The sequence below is a fragment of the Balaenoptera musculus genome, chromosome 20 (assembly GCF_009873245.2).
Source record: "Balaenoptera musculus isolate JJ_BM4_2016_0621 chromosome 20, mBalMus1.pri.v3, whole genome shotgun sequence".
NCBI lineage: Eukaryota > Metazoa > Chordata > Mammalia > Artiodactyla > Balaenopteridae > Balaenoptera > Balaenoptera musculus.
The window spans coordinates 57,274,347-57,288,752 of NC_045804.1; the positions used below are offsets into that span (position 1 = coordinate 57,274,347).

Genomic DNA, 14,406 nt, shown 5'->3' on the forward strand with positions numbered 1-14,406 from the left:
AGCAGGACTGGACCGGCGACAGTGGAGATGTGGGCTGAGAGGGATGTGAGTGGCGGTGGTTGCAGGTCACACTGTCGGATTATAGGGTCAGGGCGGGGCAGTGCCCACTGAGGATGGCGGTGGTGACTCCCTGTGGGAGACTGAATGGCAGTGACCTGAAAGTATTTCACACGTAGGATATCGTGTTGATAGAAAAGGCATTGACAGGCGTCTTGAAATCTGAAGAATAACGACATGGCATAATGAGCCATGTGATAAAATCATCTCTGTGCTCCTGGGAGTCTTTGAGAGTCAATCTGTAACACCAAAAGAGGAAAAAAGGTGTCATAGGTAGATTTTCTGAAATTTGTAAAAGGAGGTTTTTAAATACCGCAGTTGAGCAGTGTTCTGGAAGTGGCAGTCGGGAGCAGGAAGGGTTTAGATTCTTCCTTCTTCCTCCGTGTGTAGAAGGAGGCCTTTCCAGAAGGGGTCCCCCTTCTGGAGAGGACCCCTTCTGGAGAGGCCAGCTGTCTTAAGGAAGAAGCTAGATTGTAGTTCTGGGGAGGTGGTAAAAGACTGTGAGATGCTATCGGAAGTTGAGGAAGATTTTACTCTATTCTGAGCAAAGGCATGAAAATGCTGGGTGTGCTGAGGGCAGCCCGGGCGCAGACTGTGTGGGCAAAGGTACACCTGGGCTGGTCGGCCGCATGCTGCGGGGGAGCTGGAGTATGGTCCTATTCGGTTAGGCTGTTTGATTTCGTAATTAAAACACCACAATTTCATTTCACTTTTCTCAGGTTTAGCAAATGAGACATCAGAGTTTAAAGGGTCCATAATCTTATTCTCTTCCAGTCTTTGTTTATATACATATTTACGATTACAGAGTTGTAATTACAGTTTAGGCATTTGAGTGTTTTACTTTTTAGTTTATTATATCCATAATATTTTCCTAAATCGCTTCAGTCTTGATAATGGCCATGGCTGTCTACTCTTCCAGTAAATGAATGTTTCCCCAAAAGAGTAAAAGCATAAAGAGGTTTCTTGTAGTATTATCCATAATGATGAAAAATTTGGGAACATATTAAGGATCTAATACCGGGAGGATGGTTTGACAAATTACCGAATTTCAAGTAGAATTGAAATGTGTAAGTGACAGATTAGATGTGGGAATTACAAAAAGAGAGTACCAACCTCAGCTTTCTAAGTGGAATCTTAACATTGTCACCTGTCTGATGGATCCAGACACTATGAACATTTGTGTGTGTGACCTTTTAAGCAATACATATAGACTACATTAAAGAGCATTAGACTCATTTTTAATACATGACCCCTAGTTACATTGTAGATGGTGAATAAGTTAATCATAAATTTGTTGCATAGATATGTATTATTCATCATTATGATTTGAGGAGCTGTTTGTTTTACTTTCCAATTTTACAAATGATGGTTCATTCTAGCAGCAAATTGCCCGACCCTCACAAGAAGAAAAAGTAGAAGAAAAAGAAGAAGATAAAGCAGAAAAAACAGAAAAAAAAGAGGAGGAAAAGAAAGATGAAGAAGAAAAAGATGAAAAGGAGGACTCTAAGTGAGTTAAACAGTTAAATGTTGTAGTTATTTTTAAATAATGAGATTGAATCTATTGAAGGTATAAAATTTTAGATAAAAGAATCAATGGGATGTGTGCTTTGACCACCTAATAGTTATTTGACATAATTAAGGAGTGGAATATTCCAGTAAGTATAACTTTTGGCTTGATGGACTTATTTGCCAGACATGACATACTCTGTTTCAGAAAGGATGAGCTACAATAATATATACCATCACTGAGATACACTGAGTATAATTTAATCTTTGATTTGGAAGAACCTCAGGATCTTGTGTTTTGAACCTCAGGTAGTATACATTAGTGTAAAAATGCTGCTAAATGGTTTTCATTTATATAACACCTTCTCTTCCAGCTTTATGGATTTTATTTTTCATATAAAATAGACTTCCTGTTTTGTTTTGTTTTTTTAATTTATTTTTGGCTGCACTGGGTCTTCGTTGCTGCGCGTGGACTTTCTCTAGTTGCGGCGAGCGGGGGCTACTCTTCGTTTTCGGTGTGCGGGCTTCTCATTGCGGTGGCTTCTCTTATTGCGCAGCATGGGCTCTAGGCGCGTGGGCTTCAGTAGTTGTGGCACGTGGGCTCAGAAGTTGTGGCTCGCGGGCTCTAGAGCACAGGCTTAGTAGTTGTGGCGCACGGGCTTACTTGCTCTGCGGCATGTGGGATCTTCCCGGAGCAGGGCTCAAACCCATGTCCCCTGCATTGGCAGGTGGATTCTTAACCACTGTGCCACCAGGGAAGTCCAGATTTCCTGGTTTGTTTGTGGTTGCTGTTGCTGTTTTCCTGGTTATAAAAATAATTCTTATTCTTTACAGCAAATCAGGAAGAGAGAGCAAAATATAAAGAAAATTAACCTGTGATTCTGCCGCTCAGAGGCAGCTATCGTTGACATCTTTGTGTACATGTTTTGGCAGGGTTGGGTGCGGGGAGGCCCTTAGCAGCTGTTTTGTTTGTTTTTCCTCCAAGGATCAGCTTTATTGAGGCATAATTTTACATAGACTAAATTTCACCAGTTTTTTAAGCATATACGTTGATATATTTTGACAGTTGTATGCACTGGTGTACCTGTTGCTGCACTTGTGACTCAGAACATTTCCATCACCCCAGGAAAGTTCCCCTGTGCTCCTTTGCAGTAGTTTCCCTCCCCCCATTCCCAGCCCCTGGTAACTACTAATTTGTTTTGCCTTTCCTGTAATTTCATATAAATGGAATCGTACAGTACGTAATCTCCTGTTGTGTGGCTGCTTTTACTTAATAAGTGTGAGTTCCATACAGGTTGTTGCTTGTGTTAGTAGTTTGTTTCTTTTTAATATTTATTGTTATTTCTATAATCCTCTTGGAAATACTGAAGGTTTATCTAATTTTGAGGCAGCTAAAGCAGCCTAAATCACTTGCCATGTTTTTTAAAGAGTTGGATACTCATGCCATTCTAATTTTGTGCTTTAGGAAGATGATATCTATAAAAATTTTTTTTTTTTTTTTTTTTTAGTTATTCAGGTAAAACGTTTATCCTCCCACGTGGTCAGTGGTTCTGCTCATATGTTACTGCCATATCTTGTTTTGACTTTGTTCTTAAAATCCCTAGTTTATTAACAAGCGCTCATTTATTACTGCTGTGAGCTAGGTCTTATGGAGGATGCAGAAATACGTAAGATATGTACTCTTCCCAGGTAGTTTATGAACTAGTAGGAAAAATTAGGCAAGATACAAGTACTCTTTAAGGAAAAGAAAAAAGCCCGGAAGGAAAGAGCAGAGTCAATAAAGTATGCTGGGAGATTGAGAAGAGGTTGAGGTTTCCTTCTGCCTGGATAGTTTGGAGGACTTCTTGCAGGAGCTAGTGGTCAGTGTGGGTAGAACAGAGGGAGTAGTGTGAATGCACAGGCCTCTTTGGGAAACGGCAGATAGTGGTTTCATTAGATTGGAACGTAGGACGCCTCAAGAAGAAAAGCGGAAGGAGGTTGGGGTTCAGTTAGGTAAAGCCTTAATGAAAGCTAAAGCATAGCCTTCACTCAGGAGGCTGCGTGGCTGTGTTTGGGAATAGGTAGGATTAGAATGGAGGAAATGGATTACTGCCAAAGCTGTTGTGCTAGAATATGGGTCCGTGAGCAGTAGAGAATGGATGGGGATGCAGGGGTCAGGAAGGCTGCTGTAAGAGACTGCGACTGGGCTACTGAGGCACTGCACACGCGCAGAGGGAGCAGAGACAGAGGTGGTGGGATCGGTGGGAGAAACATCAGTGAGGGGAAAGGACCAAAACGAGGCACTAGTTCCCATACAGGTAACGAACACGGGGAAGAGCTGAAGGTGAAGTCAGAGCTGTAAACTGAGTGGTCGTGAGCGTGCTGGTGCTGTTAACAGCTGCTGGTCAGGGGACCAGGGAGCAGGAAGCAGGGCGGGGAGGGTGAGCGTGTTTTGGGGCGGGTTGAGTTTGTATTGATGGGAAGCCCAAGCGGTTATTCCAAGTAACTGGGAGGTTGGGAAGTTTTATTCAATTTCTATTTAAAGAATTTTTAAGGCTGTAAGCTTTTTGGTGTGTGTATACTTATAAATCACACAAAATGTTCTTTTGCTGTTGTTTCTAGAGAAAACACCAAGGAAAAGGATAAGACAGAAAGTACGGCAGAAGAAACTGAGGAGAGAGAGCAGGCCACGCCCCGGGGCCGAAAGACCGCCAACAGTCAGGGCCGCCGAAAGGGCCGGGTCACCAGGTCCATGACCAGTGAGGCCGCGGCTGCCAGCGCTGCGGCTGCTGCAGCCACCGAGGAGCCTCCCCCACCTCTGCCACCGCCGCCAGAACCCAGTGAGTGGACGAGATGGGCGCGAACGGGCCAGAATTTTGTTCGGGAGTCTGTTTCAGTGCTGGGGTGAGGCAGGAGGGACCTCTGATATTGATGGCCTAGAAATGCTGATCTGAAACTCTGGCCTTTACATTTTTTTTTTAAATAAATTTATGTATTTTATTTAGTTTTGGCTGCGTTGGGTCTTCGTTGCTGCACGCGGGCTTTCTCTAGTTGCGGCGAGCGGGGGCTACTCTTCGTTGCGGTGCGCGGACTTCTCATTGCGGTGGCTTCTCTCGTTGCGGAGCATGGGCTCTAGGCTCACGGGCTTCAGTAGTTGTGGCACGTGGGCTTCAGTAGTTGTGCCTCGTGGACTCTAGAGCGCAGGCTCAGTAGTTGTGGCGCATGGGCTTAGTTGCTCTGCAGCATGTGGGATCTTCCCAGACCAGGGCTTGAACCCGTGTCCCCTGCATTGGCAGGCGGATTCTCAACCACTGCACCACCAGGGAAGCCCTAAATTTGTTAGACTTTAATATCAAAGTCTTTCAAAAAAGAACATGAGCCCCAACCTTACTACCTAATACAGCTGTTTTTCTTTTTCCTTAGTTGTAATCCTAGAGTGCGTGCCACCTTGTTTCCTGATATTCTAACTGGGCACATGTCATGAATGTTTTCTACTTTCTAAGTGATCTTCATTTTCACTTTCAGTGGCTCTGAGATGTTGGCCATCTCCTCCCGCCTTTAAAACTAATATGGATAGCACTTTAATGAAAAAAAAAATCTTTATTCACATAGCATTTTCTTTCTGTTAAATTAGTTTTCATGGAAATAAATTCTTAGACAAGGGAATACTGGGTCTAAGAGTACAGGCATTTTTCTCTTTCTTATTAAGGACTGTCTTCAGTAGTTTATAAAGGGATCATATTAATGATGAGTACCATCATTGGTGGTTCAGTGGTACCAAGTTTATCATAACGTGAAGTCTGAAAGAAATCGCAAGTTTTTTTGTTTTTGTTTTTTTTAATTAATTAATTTATTTTTGGCTGTGTTGGGTCTTCGTTTCTGTGCGAGGGCTTTCTCTAGTTGCGGCAGGCAGGGGCCACTCTTCATCGCAGTGCGCGGGCCTTTCACCGTCGCGGCCTCTCTTGTTGCGGGGCACAGGCTCCAGACGCGCAGGCTCAGTAGTTGTGGCGCACGGGCCCAGTTGCTCCGCGGCATGTGGGATCTTCCCAGACCAGGGCTCGAACCCGTGTCCCCTGCATTGGCAGGCAGACTCTCAACCACTGCGCCACCAGGGAAGCCCAAATCGCAAGTTTTGGAAATAACAGGAATGAAGTGAAGGAAACAATTGGACAAGCAGATGGGGGCAGACCATGGTGGGCTTTGTTTGAACTATATACTGCTTTGCTTACAAAGTAGGGAGCTTACAGAGGTTTTAAAACAGAGGAGTGTTGTGATTAGATTGGTGTCTTAGAAAGATAACTTTGGTGACAGTGTGGAGGAGGTGTGTTTGGGGTAAGGGCTGGAGGCTGAGGGACCGGCTAGAAGGGCATCATTATGCATTCAGTGGTCCAGGCAGCGAGGGGGTGTATTCAGGAGACTAGAATTGACATACATCATTGCATGTGAGGGGTAGATGGATGGAAAGATTTAAAAATTAGTCTAAGGCTTCAAAAATTAGTCTGAAGATCCTGATAATAACTGGAGTGACTGGGTGGATGGTAGTAATGTTAATTGAGAAGGAGAATATAGCAGGAGCTCATTTTAGGCCTGAGAGTCTCAGTTTTCTAAAGTAAAGGAGAAAGTGTTCAGTTTGTGATCCATCTGTTTGCTAGATTTCAGGCACTGAAATTGAACACAGGGACTTCCAGGAGTTCGGGGGAGATGGGGGTTCAGAGAACAGGAGAGGACTGTGCCTGCCTGGGCAGGAATCAGAAGGGCGACTGCTTCTTTTGACACTTCAGGAGAGAAGTGATGGAGCTCTAGGAAGTGGGGAGGCACCGCATTCAAACATGTGGACATGGATGGAATGTTAAAGAACGTTGAGGAAGACCATGGCGCTGAGGAGTGTGGGATTTTCCCCTCTGTTACAGTAGAGGAGAGGCTGATACCATCCTATTTCCATAGTTTCTTTCACCTAATGCTTTAAAGTGGCTTTATGTCAGATAAATATTTAGGCTATAGATTATACGGTTGGTGCCATATAATCTGTGAATGAAGGACTTCATTTTTCTCTGGCTTATTGGGTTCTGTCTTTATTTCAGTTTCTACAGAACCTGTAGAGACCTCTCGATGGACAGAAGAAGAAATGGAAGTTGCTAAAAAAGGTAAATGATAGTAGTTCAGGTTCTTCAGGTTTGTTTTTCTTTGTTTGTTTGTTTTTAGGGTTATTGGTAATGAGTGAGATGGAACTAATTTCTTTTTAATTGAAAAAAAAAGTTCTTTCTTCCACAATGGTAAGTAGAATTTAGAAGTACACTTAAGAGTTCTTTTTGATGGTGTGGTTCCCTGTAAGGTGCCCCAGTGTGCCTTGTTTTAGAGGCCCACTTTTGAGGAATTTTTCTCTCTCATTTTGTTTTGAATGTCTTATTAGAGAGCAAGTAAGCTATGTTCAGTTTTCCAGAATAGTTGTGATTAAATGCTATTAAAGTTTTGGAAGGTATTTGATATAAAAAGTCTCTTATTTAAAAGTTGCATTTAATAGAATGGTAAATACTTTCTCAGTTTGCATTTAGTAGGGCTAAGTTTGATATAAAATGATTCAGAGGAGAGAGCATGGACTTTGTAGCCAGACAGATGAAGGTTTGAATTCTGCTTCTGACACTTTCCTAGCTGTGTGGCCTTCATCTTACTCTGGAACTTTACGGATCTTGTGTTCTTCTGTTGTTTCTTATAAATGTCATATACAGTTTGAGATTGAACTAAAATTTCTAAAAGGATAGGTAATTGAATTGGTTTATAAATAAAAAATTATTGTTTAAGTAAACTAATTTTGAGAAAGATTAGCCAGCTCTTTTGGGGGTTAAGGATTTACCCTGTAGTTCTAAAGAGAAATAATTGCAAATAGCTTGAACTTTTAGTGACACATTTCAGATTTATTTTCTGTTTAGCTGGTAATGAGTAATGCATTTAAGAATCATATAAACCAAGCTTACCAAAAATACAGCAGCTTAGAGCGTTCTGTCTTCAGAATATTTTTGTTTGAAGTTTATTGCCATGGTTAGCACATCTGTGACTGTCATGCTTCCGTGTATTACTGTCATCTGACCATCCCAGCGTCACAGTGGAGTAGGTAGGTGTCAGCTCTGCCACAGCGTGCTTTTGTCAGGTGCACGTCCTAGCATGTGACTGCTCAGGCCCCACTCCTTCCAGCTTTTAGTCATACTTCAGCAGGATCTGGAGGTGATCTTCCAGTTATCATTGTGCAGGAAGCTACTGGTGTTAACCTTGAAAAATTGATGTTTTCCCATGAATTAATGAATTTGTACTAGAAATTCCTGCTTGGATACACCTATGTCTAAAATATCTCTCTGTATTTATGCATTTATATATCCATACTCGTTGCACATGTGTATCTGTGTGCATACGTGCATCATTTGTTGGAAGAAATGTCAGATTGCATAGGTTCCTGTGATGTATTGTATTACAACAGGTCTAAAAGAAAAAAAAACTGGTTAATATTTTTGAGGGCATCCTTGATTGGGAATGGACTGAAGACATGCTGATTATAAATGGAACCTTAAGTATATCTTTACTTCGTGTTAATCACTTACATTTGATTACCTTATTAACTTTGTATTGATATACTGTTTCCAAAGATTTAGAAGTACTGTACCTAATGACTCATTTTACAGTGTTTGGGCTCTTACTGTGTGTCCAGCATTGTCCTAGTACTCTGGGAGATACATAACAAGGATAAGGTTGAGTCCTTCCATTAATGAGCATGTTTTAACTTTGGGTAGAAAAATAGAGCTGTTAATGAGTTTTGTGTGAATCTCATTTCAGCAAGCATTGAAGTATATCAATAAATAATTGAAAAAACACTTTTAGTGTTAATGATTGTGAATGCAATGGATTAAGTTGATTTTATTATTTTTCTTGTTTGCTTTATCAGGTGACTACTCAGTTAATGTTTGGTCTGTTTTTAAAATACAGGTCTAGTAGAACATGGTCGTAACTGGGCAGCAATTGCCAAAATGGTGGGAACTAAAAGTGAAGCCCAATGTAAAAACTTCTATTTTAACTACAAGAGACGACACAATCTTGACAACCTCTTGCAGCAGCATAAACAGAAAGTGAGTATATCAGGGGTGGTGAGTCTTTTAGTTACTGTTTTTTACTTAGTTTTTTTTTGAGCTTCAAAGATTGGTTTTGAAGGAAACATTTTTGTATTTTGTTTTTTTTTTTTTTTTTTAACATCTTTACTGGAGTATAATTGCTTTACAGTGTTGTGTTAGTTTCTGCTGTATAACAAAGTGAATCAGCGTATCTTGTATTTTTATTTGCATTTCCCTGTAAAGGGAAATGCTAGTTTCTTGGCACACGTTGACGATTTGTTTATTTACTGCTAAGGAGTAAAATTTCTGTTAGTACTAATGGCGATGCAGTACTTTGAGTTTCTGTGGGCTGGATTTGATAAAATATAAGCATTTTGGAGTTTGAATTGAAAACTCTAGTTCTGTTTACCATGTTGATTGAGTTGATTTGGCATATTAAAAAACATTTTCTCAGAGAGAAAGATTCCATGGGGTAAAAACTAAAAACCGGCAAGTTTTGAAAATTATTGAAAGATTATTAGAGATTATTGAAAATTCCTTAACCAGGAAGTTCCAGTGTTCTCAGAGTTCACAGAGCTCTTTGAGGGTTCCATGAAGTCAAAGCTATTTTCATAAAAATATTCAGACGTTTCCTTTTTCCACTGTCCGGACGTTTACATCCATGGTGTCAAAGCAGCTGTGAGAGAGTGCTGGGGCCTTAGCACAAAGGGCACCACCGCGCTCAGCGTCCTCCTCATCTCCAAGCCGTTGCAGCTTTGTTTTGTAAATGGCCATTTCCCTTAAGAATGCCCTTGATGAAGCCACTAAAAATGGGCTTTGGTAAATCTTGAGCCTTACAGGCCCTCTGCTCGGTCCCGGTGCAGCGGGTCTCAGGGAAGGCACTCTTGTGTCGTTTGAGTTCCAAGCTGAACTAGCCCCCCCTTTTCCATGGAATGTTATTTTTAATTAAAAGAATGACAGAACAGATATGGTTTTTCAGACCTGAATATTTTGCAGACACCTTCTCAAAAATGAATGAGCCTGTCTTGAAAGAAAACAGCCATTAGTATTTGTTGCCACTTTTAAATTTCCAGCTTTCAGGCAAAAACTAGAATTTTGGAAAGTGTGTATCTCTCACCGTGAGATTAACATCTTCACAATACTCAGACTTTTCTGATGAGATTAGTGGTAATAATAACTAATGTGATATTTTGATATATAATGAAATGTATCCAAATTTTAAAAAATCTCTGTAACTCATTTTCCAAGTGACCAACTCATGATGTCACAGTGTATGTTGTGTATGGATAAAAGATCCATAAAATGTTCTTTAATACACCAAAGTACAAGATAGAGGAATGCATTTTAATAGAGTACCAAAAATGTATCGATACGTTTCAGATTTCACATTGCAACTAACCTTGAGTAGAGCATTTTATCCTTTTTAAAAAGATTTCAGGAAAACATGACAAAATGTCTAGTACCTTTTAAAACTCAGTGGAAGATTTATAGGTGTTACGTTTCCGTTTAAAACGAATACTCTGATATAATGAAGAAGGGGTCTGGAGGTACAGTAGCTCACTGCGTGTGAAGAGAGGGATGTCGCAGTCATGGTAAATTGCTGTCTCTTCTGCAGCCGTCCAGGACAGCGCCCCACAGAATGGGTGGATGCTGCCAGAGGAGGGCACAGACTGGGCGCTGAGAAACCCATAGAGTAGCTATTAGCTGACGCTCAGAAACAGAGCATTCATGGGGCCTTCTGAAGGCTTCTTAGAAAATGTAGCCAGAGGAGTCTTCCCTTGTGTTCTTGCTCAGAACGTAAGGATAGATTTTTTTTTGGTCTTCAGAATTTCATCTAGTTCTATTACTCTGATGTCAGAAAATGGATTTTTCTCTTGACTTAATTAATGCTTCAGGTTGGATCCTAAATAGCATATTCATATCTAAACTAAGAATAAGAAGAAATAAGAATAAGAATATTGGTAATTTTTCACAGTTGGTATGGTAGTGGGAATCTGTTACCTATTACCTCTGAGGAATCTCTCCCTGGGAGAGGCTGGCAGCTGACGCCTGGTGATGTGCAGGGTCTGTAGGAGGCACAGAACAGAGGACTGCCAGGGCCGGGACCCTATAGATAGTACAGTAAATGGCTAATGTCTTACATTTTTGTATATAAACACATACTCTTACAGACAAGTGACCCCAGTAGAAGAATGAACAATTTTACGTAAACGTGTAGTTTGCAGAAGGGAAAATCCTATTAAAAAAAAAAAAAGGAATTTGTTCTCATTAATAGTAAAAGAAATTCAGTAACAACAGCGATGAGTTGTTGCCTATGAAATCACATAATCCTTAACGCTAGTGAGGGAAGGCTATTGCAGCATTATTAGCAACCTCAATGCCTTGAAACAGGAAAATTTGAAATATATATTGATAGAGTGTTGTAATGGAATCATTAATAAAAGTAGTAACCTTGAAGCATTTGTAAAGTAGGTGTGCGTGTAGTTCATGATTATATTGTTAAAAAAAGGTAGGATATATAACTACATAGGGCCATCCTGTTTTGTTTACATGTGTACGTAAACATTTATACACACGTATATGCATGTAAAAGACTGAAAGGAAATGCAGCAATATACTTAGAATCTCTAGCTGCTAGAATTATGAGCAGTTCTTATTTTTCTTAACATAATTTTCTGTCTTCCACATTCCAACACGTTATTTTTGTTAGAAAATAAATATATGAAAATAGCAGGAGTTTTGTGGGGTTTGGCTATTTGTACATGTATAGTGATGAGTAGTTCCAGAAACGGCTCGGATGTAACTTTTGGTCAGTTTGATGAAAGCCATCCGTCCACCTGCACAAAAGGCCCGTTAGTGGGTCCGCGAGGTGCCTGCACTCCAGCCAGAGCGCTTGTCGGACACGCAGCCTGCTGGTCTGGTGTGTGCGCGCCAGTGTTCTGCCTCGCCTCAGGTGTGAGAAGGTTTGTTTCTTTCCTTTTAGTTACTTACATCCCAAATAGCAATATTTTTTACTCCTTTAGGCCTCACGAAAGCCTCGTGAAGAGCGAGATGTGTCTCAGTGTGAAAGCGTAGCTTCCACCGTTTCTGCTCAGGAGGACGAGGACATTGAAGCCTCCAACGAAGAGGAAAATCCCGAGGACAGTGAAGGTATCTCAGATCTTCCATCTGGTTGTGGCTTCTGCTGGCCCAGATGCATGACGTGTACCTTAGTCATTTGACTATCTAAGGAATTGCTTCATTAAGGAAACGTGAACACAATGTATTTATTCGTTCACTCAACACATATTTATTTATGTAGCTCCTAAGACGGCCCAGGTGCTACACCCAGAAGATCTTGAAGATGGTGGTCCTGCCTCAGACACTAAGTGCCGACATCAATAAAATGTCTGTGTGTCCGGATCACTGCCACACGTATTGGTTCAGTCGGTATAATCGGTTACATTTCCCTCTTTATTTTATTCCATTGACCTTGATTTATCTCAGTGTTTACAAAGCTTACACATGTCATATTGATGTTTTCACGTAAAAAGTATTAATGACCCAGAGGCACTGGCAGAAAAAAACATCAGCCCAAATAACTTAATAAAATCCTTTTTGTCACTTGAACAAATTAATGACAACTTCCTGGAAAAGTAAATATTTTCTTGATTTTTTCCCTAATTAAAAAAGGTACCTAATTTATTTCAGTTTACATTACTTTCAGAGTTTCCTTGGATTTCTTTTGTAAACTGTCCTCTTGTGAAGTGGGGATTTTCACAGTGATTTCAGTAGCTCTTTATATATTATATCTTAAACGTGTTCATGTTTTTATGTATGCAAATATTCCCTCCATCTCATTTGCTTTTTGTTTTGTTTTATCTTTAAATTACCAGAGTTTAAACTTTGCAGGTAATTAGAGCTATTTACATTTTCCTTTGTAGGCTCTTATATTTTAAGCTTAAGAGGTTCTACACCTTCCAGGAGTTTCAGATTTTGTTTTATTATTTTTTTTTCTACAAGTTGTCATTACTGGGTTTTCAACTTAAAATTTGTCTTGAAATGGGTTTTGGCTTTGAACAGTAAACTTTATTCTGTGAGGTTTTGTGCAAAATGAGGCAGCTGTTACAAAAGTAAAGAGACTGTTGGAGCAGGCGCACCCTGGGGTGGAATGAGGGTCCTGCAGACAGTTGGCGGGGAGGGTGTGTCTGGCACTTCGAATGAGGTCCTCAGAGTTTGTTAATTTTAATAGGTTTGTAGCTGGTAGCCAGTATTCCCTGGGTTATAAATGTACATGAAGCCTGTATTTCGCAGACTGGGCGGCTTAAACAATAGAAATTTGTCTTTGGATTAGGGCCCCACTCTTATGACCTCATTTAACCTTAATTACCTCCTTAAGGTCATTATCTCCAAATACAGTCACATTGAGGGTTAGGGCTTTAACATAAATTTTGGGGGCGGGGGGACACAATTCAGTTCATAAGAAGGGCCAAGCCTATTTGTCATATACGTGTTTATTTCAGAACAGAGAAGCCTATCCGTGCACGGGCTAACAGATTCCTAAAAACTGAGCACCAGAAAGTGACTTTTTTCCTTCTGTTTCCCTCCTGTTACTTTGTCTTAGTGTGAAGCTTTTTTCAAATTGTCAGATAAGGTGATTTAAGGTTAAGTGAGGTATTAAAATCATGTTTCCGTCGGCTCTAGTGTGGGGTAGCATGGTCACGTCCTGCCCATTTATACATATGCTTGTGTCGTGACATCTAGAATAGTTTCCTATTAATAGGAAATGAACTTGCCCCTAGAATTGTGGGATCTTTATTTCCTTTGACTTAATTTCATTTGGAAAGTGCCAGAGAAAAGAAAGTACAGTGCGGTGTCCATGAGCTATGCCCCGTCTTACTGCCCAGCTTCCGGAGACCCTGCAGACCTCCTGTTGGTTGTGGGGTCAGGCTCTTGCCGGCGGGAGAGGGGAGGCATCTGCTGAAGGCAGAGCCTCTGTGTCTGGCTTCCTGAGACACGCCTCTAGCCGTGGGAGTGTCTTTTGTGACTAGATGAGTTAAATCAGAAAGACCAAAACCTTACCAGAATTCTGATGTGTTCTTGTTCTCTTGTTCTAAATCATTCCTTACGGTGTTTTGGCGGAGGAAAGAAAAAAAGGCACTCAACATTTGGCTGGTGCTTGGTGAAGCACTGTGCCTTGGAAATATTCCTACTCTTTTGTGGCTTGGAAGAATAAAATAACTGAAAGAGTGCTTATGTCAGACGATATCATAAAAGTGCTTATGTCAGATGACTAACATGTCCTCCTTTGTTTGGAAGATAAATGACTTGTTCATTTCTCCTTGGGTTTGAGGTTTCCATCACTATATGTATAGAAATGAGGATGACGTCAGGCTTTTTGTTAGCCTTTCAACATTTTGGTAGCATCTTTCACTAATAGTAATTGCTGCTGTATATTGAGACCTTACTACGTGTGAGGTGCTCTTCTGAGCTTTTGTCTTTTGACTTTGTTTTTATTTTTGAGACTTGAAGTCTCATCTGAATCCAGGCTCATACATCTAACTGCCTATTTAACATTTCTACTTGGATACCTAAGAGTTAACATCCAAAGCCAACTTGTGTTTCCCCACCACTACAACCTACTTTCCCTCCAGTCTCTCCCTCGGTCAGTAAATGATGCCAGCTCTCTCTCATACCCCACGTGTGGGCCATCAGCGAGGGTTGTCAACTTGTCTTTAGATGCATTATTTAGACTCTCGTCACATCCCCCTCCCTCCATTGCTGCCACCCT

The 14,406-nt window shown here is 40.8% G+C and overlaps 1 protein-coding gene across 2 annotated transcripts in view; it reads left to right on the forward strand.

The window, feature by feature from the left end:
• NCOR1 (nuclear receptor corepressor 1) overlaps positions 1–14,406 on the forward strand; it is a 149,399-nt gene that overhangs the window by 77,774 nt on the left and 57,219 nt on the right. Inside the window, exons 16-20 of one of the 2 annotated variants that reach the window (XM_036835424.1) lie at positions 1,437–1,564; positions 4,165–4,382; positions 6,624–6,686; positions 8,515–8,654; positions 11,660–11,786. In XM_036835424.1, coding sequence (XP_036691319.1) covers positions 1,437–1,564; positions 4,165–4,382; positions 6,624–6,686; positions 8,515–8,654; positions 11,660–11,786 — 676 coding nt within the window. The remainder of the gene's footprint in view (positions 1–1,436; positions 1,565–4,164; positions 4,383–6,623; positions 6,687–8,514; positions 8,655–11,659; positions 11,787–14,406) is intronic. The other variant, XM_036835425.1, reaches the window with a different exon arrangement.